Source organism: Rhagoletis zephyria, unplaced genomic scaffold (assembly GCF_001687245.7).
Source record: "Rhagoletis zephyria isolate East Lansing unplaced genomic scaffold, Rhagoletis_zephyria_1.1 Rzeph_scaffold_00154, whole genome shotgun sequence".
Classification (NCBI taxonomy): domain Eukaryota; kingdom Metazoa; phylum Arthropoda; class Insecta; order Diptera; family Tephritidae; genus Rhagoletis; species Rhagoletis zephyria.
This window is the reverse complement of record NW_016157238.1, coordinates 109,186-125,551: the sequence shown is the minus strand read 5'-3', so window position 1 is coordinate 125,551 and position 16,366 is coordinate 109,186. Positions and strand designations below refer to the sequence as shown.

Below are 16,366 nucleotides of genomic sequence, written 5' to 3'. Positions count from 1 at the left end.
TCTGCTCATATTTTAAACAGTTAAAAATTACGATGTTTTCATTTTTTTTAAGTTATTAGCTATTTTTTAAATATTGTTGAATTCTCAAAAGTGAGAAACTAAAAACGAATAGAAAGTTGTTCCCGTTTTCCTCTTGACGCACAAGGACGACTGAATTTTGATGTAATCCTGAGTTAATTGGCAATCCTGATAATAAACCTGGTTTATGATATATTGACGACGGAATTTCGATGTATTCCGGGGGAAAATACTTTCGAAATACCTTCAACGTGTACCAAAACGTTTTCTTCCTGATGTATACTATAAAGATGGAAATATAATCCTGAATAAATTAGTAAACTCAAGGCAAAAGAAACATTGTCGAGGTGATCTAATACAAATACATACAACGAAACAAAAACAAAATGGGCTTAGTTCCTTGGTGTCGGCGCATTTTAGCTGATTTCTATGTGATCATCATTATTTTCGGAAAATAAAACTACAGAAATACACTAAAGATTTCACGATAAAATCAGAATTGTCTGGAAATTCCTCAAACCATACATATTTATTCCCTTCACACTGATAAAACGTTGGGAACCACGAAACTTTCCTGATTTACGATATAATGACGACGGAATTTTGATGCAATCCTAAGTTAATTGGTAATCCTGACAATAAACTTGATTTGTGATATAATGATGGAATTTTGATGTAATTCTGAGTAAATTGGTAATCCTGACCACAAACCTGATACATGATATAATGATGATGGAATTTTTATGTAATTCTGAGTAAATTGATAATCCTGACCACACCGTAAGTGTAGTAGTGAAATTTATGCATGTACAGCCAGCCTGTCACCTTTTAATTTCAGAATTCCAGTCATTGCTAATAAATTAACCTACAAACTTTTATTCATGGAGACAGTGAACCAGCAGAAATTTAGGCATTACAAATTTGCAACAAACTTAATTTTTGTTCATGAGGCGGCAAAGGCCACTTGGTGATAACAGCAAAGAAAAAATATACTGTACCTTGAAAGAAAAAATATACGATACGAAAAAATTTACGATACGAAAAAATATACTATACCTTGGAGAAAATTGCGCGAAAGCATAATTTTTGCAAATAAAATATCATTGTTTAATTTCGAAAATTTTTGCAAATAACAAGTAAATTTGGCGCTGAAGTGGTTATTACAGCCGGCGAATGAATCAGAAAGGATAACACGCATCTATTCATGGGCATATGAGCAACGTAGCTTGCTGTGACATGGTAAATATCGAATATTTTCAATTTATATATGTACATATAATCAGATATAAAGTTTTAAATACAAATATTTTTTCAGTATTGGATAAATGAATATACTACATCGATAGGTTTACGTGTTCTTCATTCCAGCGTTGAAATATTTGGTACAGAATTTGCATATGGTTTACTGGTAAAAGAGATAGCATTATCTTTCGTACAGGATTTGAGGTTGCAAAAACGGGAGATTCGTAGGGTTCCCATCGGTGGGAAAATCAACCTTGCTCTCTAACTTGGCAGGTGTTTACAGTGAGGTCGCAGCCTACGAATTCACAATTTTGTCAACGGTTCCTGGTTGTATTAAAGATAAGGGCGCAAAGATTCAGATAAAATTTTAAATCTAATAGATCTATATACCTATGCATGATGTACAACTTTACTTATTCGATTTCTATATATTTCAGTATCAGTCACCATCTGGGATTAAGTACTTTCGAATGAGGGTGTCTATAAAAGAATACAAGAGGTCTTAACTTCTACATACACCCACTTTCAACGTTGTATACATTGCCACAACCACAATATATTCTTTTCACAGAATTGGTTCATACGACAAAACTTTTTATGAACGACATAACTGTTATTCGTGAGGAATGGTTAACTGAACTATCGTCGCATTACTACTGGATAAAAATTTCATTAAATAAAAGCATTACTTATTAAATTCAAACAGGGCATTCTTATTTTTTTTCCTCAAATTTCTAATTTAGTCATTTTATAAAAGTTCTAAAACTGAATAAATTGTCCGGCAGGAACTTTTAATTGTGTCAAAATTTACGCAGCAAGTCAAAAAAATTTAAGAAATCTGCAATTTATGGAAGGTTTTAAGACCGGAGCGAACTATTGAAAAAAAAGAGAAGTGACCTGGTACTCTAGAGTACTCGCATCTTTCTGAATAGCAGCAATGGCGAAAGCGAAGGCGTCAACCCACACGACAGCCGGTTCTACGTACCGGGATGACTCGGGTATTTTCCGACCAAGGGCGGTTGTTTCGGCGACCTAACCCCATTTAGATCGAGCACCATCAATCGTTTTTCGTCCATGGAGCAATACCATGCATCCTTCTCCTCTGGGTGAGTATTGCGTCCAATCACGGACCAGAAATCTACTTTTAGTGCGTTTCCAGAGACGACTTCATCCGAACTTCACTTCGGTTAGATGCAATACCTTTAATGGAGTCATCTAAAAACCTGCTCAGGCCTTAGGTCGCATACGGCATCAGCACCGAAAGAGCCAGCACGGCTTCAAAAAGCGCAATGTGCTCTATAAAAACCGCAAGCGAGACAATGTTGGAGGATGTAGGATGACCTACATCACACTGCGCAGTATCGGCTAATCAAAGAAGACATCGACCCCAGGGACACTACCCTCGGAGTGAGTTCATGCATGTCCGGTCAAGCGATGTCGAGCTCGAAATATTTAACGTTTATATACTCCCTGTCGCCTGCTGTCCGGCAGGATATTACCCTGAAATATGTGTGTTACTTAGAGGTGAAAACCGTATCGTAGTAAGCGATTTTAACGCGCACTGCGATCTTAGGCACTCAAGCCTGGCCAACGACCGTAGGGGAAAAGTATTGACTAAGCAGATAGAAGTTCAGACATTCTGCACCATGAACGAAACGGCCCTACCAGGATTGTGGGTAGCTGAAGCAACTCGCCAAACCTAACAATAGCTAGCACAGGTTTGATAAAAAGCATAACGCGGCGACTTATGCTAACAAGCGCATCGGCCACCTACCGCCTAGTTCAATTTCAACAGGACCACCGAACCTATTTCAATTTCAACAGAACTAATTGGAACGGTTTCGCGGAGGTTACTGAGAACACCTTCACCGCCCTTCCCAGAAACTGACCTAAAATGGTACACCATTTGCTTTCACCAGTGGTGAAGTCCAGGTATTTCACCAAGGTTCTCAATTTATCAATGGCAACTAAAAACATTCCCGATGTGTGAAAATCGGGAAGAATGGTCCCACGGCTCAAACCGGGGAAACGGGCCAACAAAGGAGAGTCTTATCGATCGATAACGCTGCTTTCCCCGGCCGGCAGCGAAGCATGAGCATGGCTTCCGTAAAGTGCACAGCACAACAGCACTTAACGCCATAAACACATATATATAAGCGTAACCGCCCCTGTGAGAGAACAGTCCTAGTAGCGTTGGGGCTGTCAATGGCGTTTAACATTATCTGAGAGTATCCAATGCGGTGCCAGCTGCTATTGGAAGGGGAACGCTTGCTCAGCGTTGGAATGATCAGGTGTAGTGGGACTTGGCTTCATTTGGTGTTTTCCGAATATTTTCGAGTGCATGAAAGTTCAACCATCTAAGTACATGAATTCCAGAGCACTATAGTACGTACATTATGTACATATGTGTATGTTTTTCTCTATATAAAATAAAATACTGCAAAATATAAAGCGAACATTGACGCAAGACGTCAAATTGGCGAAGGATGCTGCATGCGATTTTTTATAACCGTCGAACTTCTTTCTACTTCTATATTCACACCTACGATTTAACGGTGAATTTCACCTGTTGCCAACTTTCACTCAAATGGAACGCAACGCATATTACTATTTTTCTTTTTCAATGCCTCATATGAATGCATGTACATATGTACACATGTATGTCTGGGCATAAACTACACCAATTACTATATATATACATACATACATTTATACATATGTATGTGTGTACAATAAAAAATGTAAGTGAATCGGTCACGCTGGATGGTCTCGACTCTAGATATGCTGCTGTACTAGAAAAAGCATACTTAGTTTGAAAATATCTTCGAATCAAAACGGTCACCATACCACNGAATCGGTCACGCTGGATGGTCTCGACTCTAGATATGCTGCTGTACTAGAGAAAGCATACTTAGTTTGAAAATATCTTCGAATCAAAACGGTCACCATACCAAGATGAATCGCAATTTGATAAATATAAAACTAATTTTATTTGCCCTGGGTGCAAGTATATAATTTAAAATAATATACTTAAGAATTGTATATATTATTTCTACTGTGCAAATTTTCTAGGAAACACGGGTATGGGCAGTGTGACCAGAATACTGCCGTCATTGAAATTAACGCACTTTTTGAATTGTGAATAGAACAGGCCTGTAATACCCATTTTGTTTAAATGTTTTGTGTTTAAAATATTACTTCATCAAAAAAAAAAGCTCGGTTCATGATATTGAACTGAATATTTGCATACGCCGCAAGTTGGATATTCCAATTTTTAATTTTTTTCAATCATGCGCTAACTAAAACAATCTGGCATATTCACACATCGTCCAAAAATACATATGTGTACAATTTAAAAATAATCTTCTTATATTAGCCTCATTACAGAACACTTGGAGTTTTCAAAGACCAGGAGTGCATGACAAGATTAATCACGTGAGTTTTTAATTTTACTTAAAAGTTTTTACTGAAACCAAAAAAAATTAGATTGCAAGAATACGAAATTACTGCAGCAATGAATTTTACACGATGCAAATTAACATACATAAATTTTTTTTTATTTTGGACTATCACATTTCAATTCAATTTCAATTTTTCGATATTTTTGCAGAGCTGGTTATACGAATATGCCAAACCGACGGCGCTACTTAACAGCCTAACAGGCCGCAGCACAAACGGATTGTCTTTCCATCGGCATAATGCCGAAAGATCTCAAATGCCCTTCTTACCTGTTTACTATCCCAAATACATGTTGAGGCGTAAGAGAGTGCAAATATTACCTCCAAAAAAATATCCATATCGAGGAATCTTGCCGATGAACCAGAACGGAAAAAGGTAGAAACTGTAGGTTTTCCATATGCGATAAGTTGAGCAAATACTATTTTGTGCATAAAATGAAGGATTCCATTGAATTTGCTCAAGTGATGCATAGCCAAAAAGTCCAGCAATGCAATACAAAAGAAATACAAACATACTTTTCAGCAATTTTTTGTGGAAACATATAGAATTAACAAGTAATTTTTAAGCAAACAACGAAACCGACTTCAATTGTCGTATAAAAATTTAAAATTATCGTTAATTTCTTCATGGCGACATTATCGGATTTAAAGCAAATTAGTATGAGACAACCTGTGAGGTAACAACTTTCCTTTAAAAAAAATAATTATAGATATCGTTTAACGTGGTACAAAGTTATGCGGTAACATACATAACAAAAAACATATATTTCGACGAATTGATAACAAACCCGACTTCAATTATCATATAAAAATTTAAGAGTACCGTTAATTTCTTTATGAAGCGGGTATGTATATACCCGGAGGTTTGGCATCCCTGCTAACGGGGGCCGCTGTTAGAAGAAACTAGAAGAATACAGGTCCTACCGTGAGGTAGCCTTTCGGCTAGATCGGTAATACGAATGATAATTGCAGGATTCTTAAGTTTATAATTAAAACATAATAATTAATTAAATTTTTTTTAAATAGGAATCCTTACAGATACTTCGCTCTAGGATATCTACCAGGATCTACTAGTATGCTGAAGAATGTGAAATGGCCAAACTATGCCTTCCCATACAAAAGTTTTAATGCCGTCACCACGCCAAAGACAAATTATTACATGTTAACCCCAGAGAAGCTGAATATAAATTTTCACAGTCGGGAGCCATATTTTACTAATCCAATTTCATCCATGAGCTCAGTTATTTCAAATTACTGTGTTAATGCACATAAAGTCGGTGCTAATTATGCCCACATATTGCCTTTTTGTATCGATAAAGTGCCTACTCTTCCCACGCCGCTCGCCAAAGTGCGCTCTAATAATACAAAATATATTTCTTCTACGCTGCGTATGGAACCTAGCACCAGAAATCCGTACACCCAAGACGTGTTTTCCACCAGCTCACATCTAAAATCAATAAATACATCTCACATATATTTCACTATAGGCGATGCAATCACACCTAGAGCGCTTGTCAGCTCAGACTTCAAAAAAGAGAAGAAAGCTACTAATTTTAAAAATTATGAGACTTTTCTCTCCAATGATTATAACAAACCGAAATCTGATGCCATAGCCTCAGAGCAGTGGACGATGGCGTCGAATCCAATAAATTTACAACAAAAAGCTAAATTATCTCAACCAACAAATGAAGTGCTTACATATCATTTAACTAGCTCACAAGATTTCAATCCATTTGCCTTAACGGATACAAAAGCAACTCAAATGCATTGGAGCCTCGACCAGTTTGAAAACATTACTTGTTCTAATTCCTTATTAGACACAAAAACAAAATGTGCTTCGGAAAATAAAGATCATACAGAAGATAATATTTCTACAGAAGTCTCCACAACTTTGACAGTCATTAGGTCATTACCTATTGTAACAACTATCGCTTTCACCACTGTCTCGACACCTTTAATCAAAGTGCCACAATTAGACAATATATCAACGACTGTGTCCTGGAACTTTACACAGGAACCATATACAAGCAGCAGCCGGCCAACATATAGGAGAGGCAAAATTGCTCAAATCAACAGAAGATTAGTTTTTAAAGAAAAAATTAAAGAAAAGGATAGAATTTCTAAATCTTCTACAATGTCGATACCCATTCGAACCACTGAAGCGAAAACCAAAGAAAAAAGAAAATACACTGCTTCAACATTTCCTTCGCCCAGTCAAATAATATCGTCGTCGCGGACTACGCAACTGGGATCATTATTACGAGTTAATAACACTCTCAAAAAGCGAAAAATAAAATTTCACACGAAAAATCGCAGCCGATGGAGCCCCTCAAATGAAAAGACAAACGAAAAAGTGAAGGGTGCCAACACCCCGACAAGCACCATAATAACAACGATACTTAATTCGACAACTGAGCCTCAAAGAAGTACCAAATCAAGCAAACTAAGATTAAAAGTAAGCAGACACAACAGGAGATCGACCTCTCTGCAGATTGCTGCAACGCGAAGTTTACCACAGTCAACCACCCCAGTGGCCAGTAGCACACCGGAATCCGCAATAATGCGAATATCGAATATGGGTACTGGAAAAAACTCTATAGCTAAGAATAATTCATCGAATTCAATACTCTCCTTTCCAACACCCAGTAGTGGATTTGTTGCTGAGTTACCAATAGTCACATACTTCAAAGAAATAGCTGAGTCCCGGCAAATATGAAACTTGCAAAATAATTTAGTTACATATGTATGTACAAACATAAATATATGTATGTTACATATGTATATACATACATAAATATATGTATGTACTAGGGCTGTGCGTTAATTTGATTATTCGAGCAAGTTGAATAATCAATTGCTCAATTACTCAATTATTCGATTACTCTAAATTTTTTTTTACCACAGGATATGAATAATTTTAAAAATAATTATTCAAAAAACTGTCCATTTTGTTCATATACATATACATATTTGCTTTTAAATAATTGTAAAAAAAAATTAAAAAACTTGCTTCAAAAAGCATAGAAAATTGTAAAATGAAAAACTATTTTTAAATGGCTTAAGTATCAAGGAACTTCCATATTCATATTGAAAAGCTGCATACTGTCGCAGTCACCACTCTTGCAAATATTTAAAAACCGCAGACATGTTCGCCTTAACGACAGACGCATGGACATCAAGAGCAGTCGTATCGTATATGACAATAACTACCCACTTTATTGATGCCAAATGGGAGTTACGTACCCGCACTTAAGAAAATCTGTTGAGGATTGTGCCAGTCGGTGGAGCATGGATGGAAAGTCGGCTTCAATGAAGGGTATCATCGCCAATACATATACTCAATGCACTAATTTGGCGGAATAGGAAAGCAAAGTATAATATTAATGTTCTTTTCTTGAAAACATCATGTTATATTATGTGCTTTGTATATTAAATGCTGTGGGCTAAAAAGGTATTTTACTATCTTTTTGGATTGCTATACAAAACAAACTGAGTCGAAATGGCACATGTAAATGTTGTTTTTAATTAAATATTAAAATTAATCAATTAATTGAGTAACTGGAATTATGATTAACCAAAATTTTGAGTAATCAATCAATCGCAAAGCCCTAGTTTGTAGGTACGCTATATATATTGTGTAAATAAATACTGTATTAAAAAAATTATGGTCTGTGTGGTCGATTTTTTCAGATATCCGAATTGATTTCTTATGTATGTATGTTGTGAAAAAATTCGACAGAACAGAAATTTTATATATGTACATTAGAGTGGTTCAAAAAAACACTCTTTTTGGAAATTCATAAGCGCTACTTCAGAATATTGTTATTTGTGATAAAAAAGAGACACGTATTTTTTTATTTTGAAAAAGGTAATTCTTACAGGTCGCGCTGGTCGGTTTTTTATAAAAACGCTGATGTTCTAAATTTTTTTATTTTCGTGATATGTTAGAGTGCAGCTAAAAATGTGGGTTTTACATATATTTACTCTGGTATTATTGGGGAACAGTCCCTTAATTACACACCTGTCCTGGACAGTTAAAATGGGCCTAGCTCCCGAAAATATGCTCTCGAAAAGACGCTAGTAAAATTAAAACGTTGTTACTGAATGACTTACGCATTGTCATGGGTGGGAACTTGTTACCAGGGGGTTTCTGGGCTTGCCATTTAAGAATCTAAAGTCAGTTTTTCAAAATTCAAAATGGCGGATCCAAAATGGCGATCAATTTTTTTTTTTAATTATTGGATTTGTTCGAATCCCGCCACTCGAGAGTTTTTGGGATCGCCGATTACGAACCTGAAGTAAATTTTTTTTTTAATTCAAAATGGCGGATCCAATATGGCGATCAAATTACAAAAAAATTACTAAAATTAAAACGTTGATACTGAACGTTTTACGCATTGTCAAGGGTTGACAGTCGTTTCCAGTGGGATTCTGAGCTTGCTGATTATGAATCTGATGTCAGATTTTCAAATTTCAAAATGGTGGATCCAAAATGGTAACCAACTTTAAAAAAAACTTATTAGATTTGTTCGAAACTCTTAACCGCAATTTTGAATTTTTAAAATCTGACATCTGATTCGTAATCAGCAACCCCAGAAACCCACTGGAAGCAAGTTTCAACTCCTGACAATGTTTAAAACGTTCAGTATCAAAGTTTTAATTTTAGTATTTTTTTTTTTAATTTGATCGCCAATTGGATCCGCCATTTTGAATTTCAAAAAATTTACTTCAGATTCGTAATCGGCGACCCCTAAAAAATCTCGAGTGCCGGTTTTCGCCATTTTGGACCCGCCATTTTGAGTTTTGAAAAACTGACTTCCGATTCCTAATTAGCAACCTCAGAAACCCCCTGGTAACAAGTTCCAACCAATGGCAATGCGTAAATCGTTCAGTAACATCGTTTTCATTTTACTAGCCTCTTTTGGGGAGCATATTTTCGGGCACTAGGCCCATTTTAACTGTCCAAGACAGGTGTGGTAACGACATCCCGAAAATTCCGGGATCGTAAAAAGCGAAAAATTAACTTCCCTAATGTACATATGTAAATATTTATATATTTATATATATGTATAATTACATAAATATATAATTACCATCATACAGAATGTTTGCGTGCATTGCATCTATTAATTACTGCAGAACCGAATTCGGTATGGAAGTGGGGCAAACATAACTAATAAAAGTTAAACTGTTGCCAGTCAGATAATCATAGTTGCCGTCACGTAAACATAAACATGGATTTTAAGCATTGAATTTAAGGCAAAATGCGAATAGATCATTTACTCAAAATAAAAGCTGTGGCTTTTATAAAAAATATTCGTCAGTGTTTTACGACACCGAGGTACATATAACAAATATCGATGCCTAACATTTATTCTAGTACAAATACAATATGTACCTGGGCTAATTCAAAAAAAAAAAAAACAGATCCGGAAATATAACTGCTTATGGATTGTACAAATTCAACGCGATTAATACAAAAACAGATATGACAGTAGTTTTTTAATTAGTGTATATCATCATGAAGAAAAAATATTTGCTCTAATTGTGATTGATTTATGCAAAAAAATCGCCCTACATTTTTTTTTTTTTTTTGAGTTTGCTCTCATTAAATCTATGTGTGCGATATGTACATAAGCTTTTTGTACGTTAATGATTTTACATGCATACATATGTATATTTATATATTGCAGATTATTTTGGGCCGTGGTTATCAGTATATCTTGCTGGAATATGTCATCAATTTTTCTTTTAATGCTGAAAAGATACTTTTCTGATTCGATAAGTATAAGTGTGGAAACTTCTTTTCTGCATTGGAATAACACATTTCCGTCTATAACGTTTTGCTTGTCGAAAAATCGATCAAATACGGAGGTCATTAGCTATGTGAATCAGCGTAATATCAATTATATAAAAAATATCCACAACTATTTGTTTGTAACTCCGACTAGCATAAATACAAAAGAAGAATATTGCAAAGGCTTCAACTCAACATGCGGAGTAGATATCCGCATTGCAAGGGAAAAAGTAAGTGCATATGCAGTGCCGTCGTAGGTCGAGTATGTATACGACAAAAACCATTAATTTATGTACATACGACGCATTTTCACCTAAACGAAATTTTAGCATCATTATTTTATAAACTCACTTCATTTTCAGTTACTTACGCAAGTTTGCGGATCTATAATGATGGGGGTAACATTTTTGGAGCAAGAATACGACTGTGAAAAAATATTTAAATTCCACGAGCTTGAAATGGGTTATTGTTTTCTTGCTAATAATATTTTGGATCAGTAAGTCAAATGAAGTAAATCTTGGAGCCAATTTCGAAAGCACAATTTAAGTACAAATCGATGAATTTTTTCTTTCGAAAATTCCCTGTTTTATCGAATGCATTTAAAAAACTACCAATGCCACCTTACATTTAAATGTGAACTCATAATTAACATACATTCCAGCTATGTTTATACTTTAGATTTGAAATTGGAACTTAGAGCCACATATTTGAGTTCATACATACAATGAAGCATTCACATTAGGGCCGGGTTTTTTTTTAAATCGTATAGCAAAAACGTAAACTACATAGAATTCTAAGAAAATTCTCCGAAGAAACCATGTATCTAAAATAAAATCCTAATCCGCGCCTCTCGACTTGAAAATTTATATGGCCGCCTTTGCCAAAAAAATAAATGTTAGAAAAAATAGTTTTTCCAAAAAGAAATCGAATTTTCTGAACAAAATTGTTTAGTAAGGTAGTTCTTTTGCACTTTACATGTTTTCTACACTCAAAATTTTTTTTCATTAAAAAAAATATTCACCCGAGTAAAAAAGTTTGTATATATTTTTTTTGCTTTTTTGATAATTGAATATTTTGATTAGTCTCAAAACAATACCTGTATTGCATAAACTATAATATAATATAATAAAACATAATATATTTCAAAAAAAGAAAATAATTTTAGCGAAAGAAGAGGAAAAAAATTTTCAAGTCGAGAGGCGCGGATTAGGGTTTGATTTTAGACCCATGGTTTCTTCAGAGAATTTTCTTAGAATTTAATGTAGATAACGTTTTTGCTTTTTTTACGATTTTTAAATTTTTTTTCATCCATACAAATCAACTTGCCCTAATGTACATACATACATACATACATATACTTACATACATACATATGTACACATGTATGTACATACAGTTGTGATCAGCTGATTAAGTTTTTCTTTTGTTTATTTAATGTTTATTATTTTTCCATAAAAGTCTAGCTCATTATATAACAAACACCATATAAATCCACATTTCAAACATTGTGCAAAAATTATAAAAAATCTGCAAAGTTTCAGCTAAATTTTCAACTTTTTACTCGGATTTTTAGAATCTTTTTGAGTTTAAAGTCCATTAAATTCAATTTAATTTCAAACCAATAACAGCAAGCACCTCTGCAAACTCAGCTATAGCCATCACAGCGCCCGGCAGTGCCCGCGAGTGACGCAAGCATATATCGACCGTTGAGTGGAAGATCGACCTATCTCAGCAGCCAGTTCGAAAACGCCCTATCTCAAAGAACTTATCAGGAACGCCCTTTTTGAGAATTTGGTTGAAGAACGCCCTATTTCAGAATTCGTTTCAAAAACGCCCTATCCCAGCTGCCGATTCAAAAATGCCCTATATCAGCACATTTTCAATACGTTTTGAAGTGAGATAGGGCGTTTTTGAACCGAATTCTGAGATAGGGCGTTCTTCAACCAAATTCTGTATTTTCGTTTGAGATACCTAATTGAACCTAATTCTGAGATAGGGCGTTCTTCAATCAAATTGGGAGATAGGGAGTTTTTCAGTAAAATTCTGAAATAGGGCGTTCTTCAACCAAATTCTGAAAAATATTTCTAGATAGGGCGATTTAGAACTGGCTGCTGAGATAGGTCTATCTTCCACTCAGCCATCGACATGTTCTTAGAGCATCTAAGCATTTCTGCATCAAAAAGTAGGTTTCAAAAAATTACATTATTTTCCGATGCTCTTCGTTCTTTAGAAATCTTAAAAATTTGTAAATATGAGAAGTTTTTTCTAACCAAGACAAAACTTATTTATGTACGCATGAAGCTGTGTGTATTTAATTTTTTGACCGAATCCAATAAAGCACACTATGTATTCATTTCTCTTCTGTGCTACATAATTTACGCCATTTGGAAATGCCTTCTCTGACTGGTATTTTTATTCGCTGCCACCATCAGCGGGCACAGAGTTTCTCATAGACTGATAAATTTTGTATTTTTTGTTAATTTTTCATATGCAGTTGATCCGAATTAAGTCCTTCAGTTAGACCCCAAAATTAATGCGGTTCGGGGCATTTTCAATGACTCTTTCTAGACTATGCAAACAAAGCAAGTGAGTTGGGGTCCTGGTACCCGAGGGTCATAGCTGCGTACTACAATTTGGTAGGACCCAGGTTCGATTCCGGTTCCGAATCGCAATGCAGAGTAGTTCAATATGGTGGTTTAGAGGTTGAAAAACGCACTTCTGAGAATAAAGTTTTTCGCCGGAATTTAGCTGTTGGAAATTTTTTTTACTGGATATTTTAAAGGAACATACTATGTACCTATTGAGCAACCAACATTTAACAGAACTGTTATGAACGGCTTTTACTGACATAAAACCAGATTTTGAAAATTTGGCCAAAGGGATCTTTTGAATTTCCCTTAATATCTATCTTACGTCGGCCGCTGTGGTGTAGTGGTAAGCAGTGCGCGCTTTCGTTCATCAGCGCCAGGGTTCAAGCCCTGGTCAAAGCAACATTGCAAAAATATAGAAAAAGGTTTTTTCTTAACAGCGGTCGTCCCTTGGCAGGCAATGGCAAACCTCCGAGTGTATTTCTGCCATGAAAAACAGCTTCTCATAAAAAAAAATACAATCGCCGTTCGCAGTCGGCATAAAACTGTAGGTCCCTCCACTTTGTGTGACAACATCAAGGCGCACGCCACAAGTCGGAGGAGAAGCCCGGCCAAACACTAACATATGTGTAAGCGCCAATCTATTATATCTATCGTACATTAGAATAATAACAAAATTAATGTTTTTCATTTCTAATAATAATTTTATTTAAACAGAAGATTTTTGTTTTTGTTGTTTTTTTTTGTGGCTCTTTGTAACATTTAAAATTTACATGTGGCTATTTTAGGCCTCGGCCTTGCCCACCCCTGGTATACAAGGTTGGCAAACATTTTAAGTGCATAATGTCAAAAAGTATAAATTTTTAATTAAAACGTTTTGAAGCACATGTGCAATACCGTCTCCATCAATGCGAAATACTCTGTTTAACAAATTGGAAATTTTTTCTGAAGAAGTAAATAACTTTTTAAATTTACATAGGAAATTCTTACAGAAACGCCTATAAATGTAGTATTTTTTTTAGATATACACCCAGTCGGAAAAGTAGTAGTGCATTACATGCGTGATAAATAATATAACGTATTTCTTATGAGTTCTCGATTATATTACTGCTAACTACATATGTAATGAGCATTCTAATGTATTCAAAAAGTGCCAAAAATTTCATATTAAAACACATTCATTTCTCGATAGTAGGTAATGCAAAATTGAATGCAAAAAAGGTTGCTATGGACCAATCAATTTTGCGAGCCCAAATATGAACCGATTGCAAGTTTCTTCTTTTTTTTTAAATAAGAGATAATTAAATTTCGCGTCGATCTATCCATGGCGATTTTTTTAAAAAAGCCCTGGTTTTTTATTTATCTATGTTCAAAAATGAAAAAAAATATTACGTTTAAATGCTTCAAATTTTTTGGAAAATGCTTGAAATTAATTTCAAATGCCTGCAATTATTTGAAAAACTATTCATAAACATTTTTCTATGGGAAACATTTATTAAAAAAATATTTTTAATTTGCCATCTATACTGATATATATTTTGAAAGCCATTTTTCTAATCGAAAAACTCGGGAACAGCTGTACCGATATTTTTGGAATTTTGGGCATCGACTCCAGACTATCCAAGGTTGATAATAGATCAAAAGCAATTTCGATACATCACGAAGAAAAACGGAAAAACGGCTTTCAAAATATAAATTAGTATAAATAACAAATACATTTTTTAATAAAATCTATCGTATGGAAAAATGTTTATGAATATATTTTTAAAGAAGACATTTGAAACTAATTTAAAGTCTTTTCCAAAAAAGTGGAAGCATTCAAACGAAAATTTTTTTTCTTTCAAATAAATAAAAATACAGGGCTTTTTTTAAAAATTCGCCACGGATAGATCGACGCGAAATTTAATCATCTTTTATTAAAAAAAAAATTAACTTGAAATCGGTTCATATTTGGGTTCTCAAAATTAATTTGTCCACAGCAACCTTTTTTGCCCCTACTGTGCATCGCCCTGGGGAAAAAAAGCATTTTCGAATGTGAAAAGGGTTGTTTTACTGATTACTTTTTCGATTACTATACATTACATTTTCCCACTGGGATCATATGAGCAAGGGAGACTTTACCTTATGTTTTTTTTTTAACAAATTATAACAAAAATTTGCTCTTTGCTGGAACGTTAATAAAAGCTCTGTGTACATTTTTAGCTCATAATTTGAAAAAATGCTAAATTTTGAGTTGCGCCTCTTTTGAAGACGGTGTGGTTCGACTGCGAAATAAAAACAAATGGTATTTTCGAAAAAAATTTTGCATTGATGGCGGTACTTTAGTGGATTTAATATAAGATAGTAATAATATAAACAATTAAATTTTCAATACCAGTCCTAATTTAAACGAATTACCGCTGAGGTTTAGTGCGTTCGGCGCGGAAAAAACATTGAAAATATTTCTTAAGCAAGCATCTTTTTGGAAATACGAGGTAAGTAAATAATAAACGCGCTTACAATTTTATATTATAGGTATTCATCTAAACGCGAAAATGCCTCGTAAGCTTACTTAATTTTGTATAGATACCCGGTTTATTTAACAGGTTTACGCGGTATTAACGTTTTTAGATGAATACCCATATTAAAATGAAATACTTATACTATATATCTATAAATTAATATAGGAGCAATGCCGGACTTCCCGTAGCTTTAAATGATACAATACTCTATGAAAATGATAAAAATATGTAATCGTTAAGTGTTTGGCCGAGCTTCACTTCCAATTTGTTTTGTGCGTATTGATGTTGCACACAGTTTTACGCCGCATTTTTGAAGTGAAATTTCTTACACGAGTTCGGAGATGGTTGCGTTAAATATTTAACACCAAGTCATAAAATCTGTATCGTTCATTCGATTTTAAAAGATGAAGTGTCAAATGAAAAGGGCTTGACCTCTAGATGTGTAATATGATTTTAGTTTTTTAAAGGGTTGCCATATATAAGAAAATCAAATTCAAATTATTTATTAAAATAAATAAAGTATCCCAATATGGGTTTCAAAGGAAATGGTTTTGAATAAAGATGAAGATGAAGATCAAGATCAAGATCAAGATCAAGATCAAGATCAAGATCAAGATCAAGATCAAGTTCAAGATGAAGATGAAGATGAAGATGAAGATGAAATGAAGATGAAGATGAAGATGAAGATAAAGATAAAGATAAAGATAAAGATAAAGATAAAAATAAAGATGAAGATGAAGATGAAGATGAAGATGAAGATGA

General features: G+C 34.3%; 2 protein-coding genes across 3 annotated transcripts in view; one reads left to right on the top strand and one right to left on the bottom strand.

Moving 5' to 3' along the window:
• Mlp84B (Muscle LIM protein at 84B) overlaps positions 1-16,366 on the bottom strand; it is a 123,035-nt gene that overhangs the window by 73,422 nt on the left and 33,247 nt on the right. The gene's annotated exons all lie outside the window — the stretch shown is intronic.
• LOC108354257 (uncharacterized) lies at positions 4,165-7,614 on the top strand. 2 transcript variants are annotated; one of them, XM_017605454.1, is made up of 3 exons: positions 4,165-4,695; positions 4,871-5,094; positions 5,745-7,614. In XM_017605454.1, the coding sequence occupies exons 2-3, from the start codon at positions 4,976-4,978 to the stop codon at positions 7,432-7,434; spliced, it is 1,809 nt and encodes a 602-aa protein (XP_017460943.1). In that variant the 5' UTR covers positions 4,165-4,695; positions 4,871-4,975; the 3' UTR covers positions 7,435-7,614. The 2 variants fall into 2 exon arrangements, with proteins under 2 accessions (XP_017460943.1, XP_017460951.1); XM_017605462.1 differs by lacking the exon at positions 4,165-4,695 and having other exon boundaries at positions 4,816-5,094.

Coding starts and splice junctions, on each gene's coding strand:
- LOC108354257 (XM_017605454.1), top strand. CDS start 4,976: ATGCCCTTCTTACCTGTTTACTATCCCAAATACATGTTGAGGCGTAAG. Junction 5,095..5,744: donor ATGAACCAGAACGGAAAAAG/GTAGAAACTGTA, acceptor TTTTTTAAATAG/GAATCCTTACAGATACTTCG.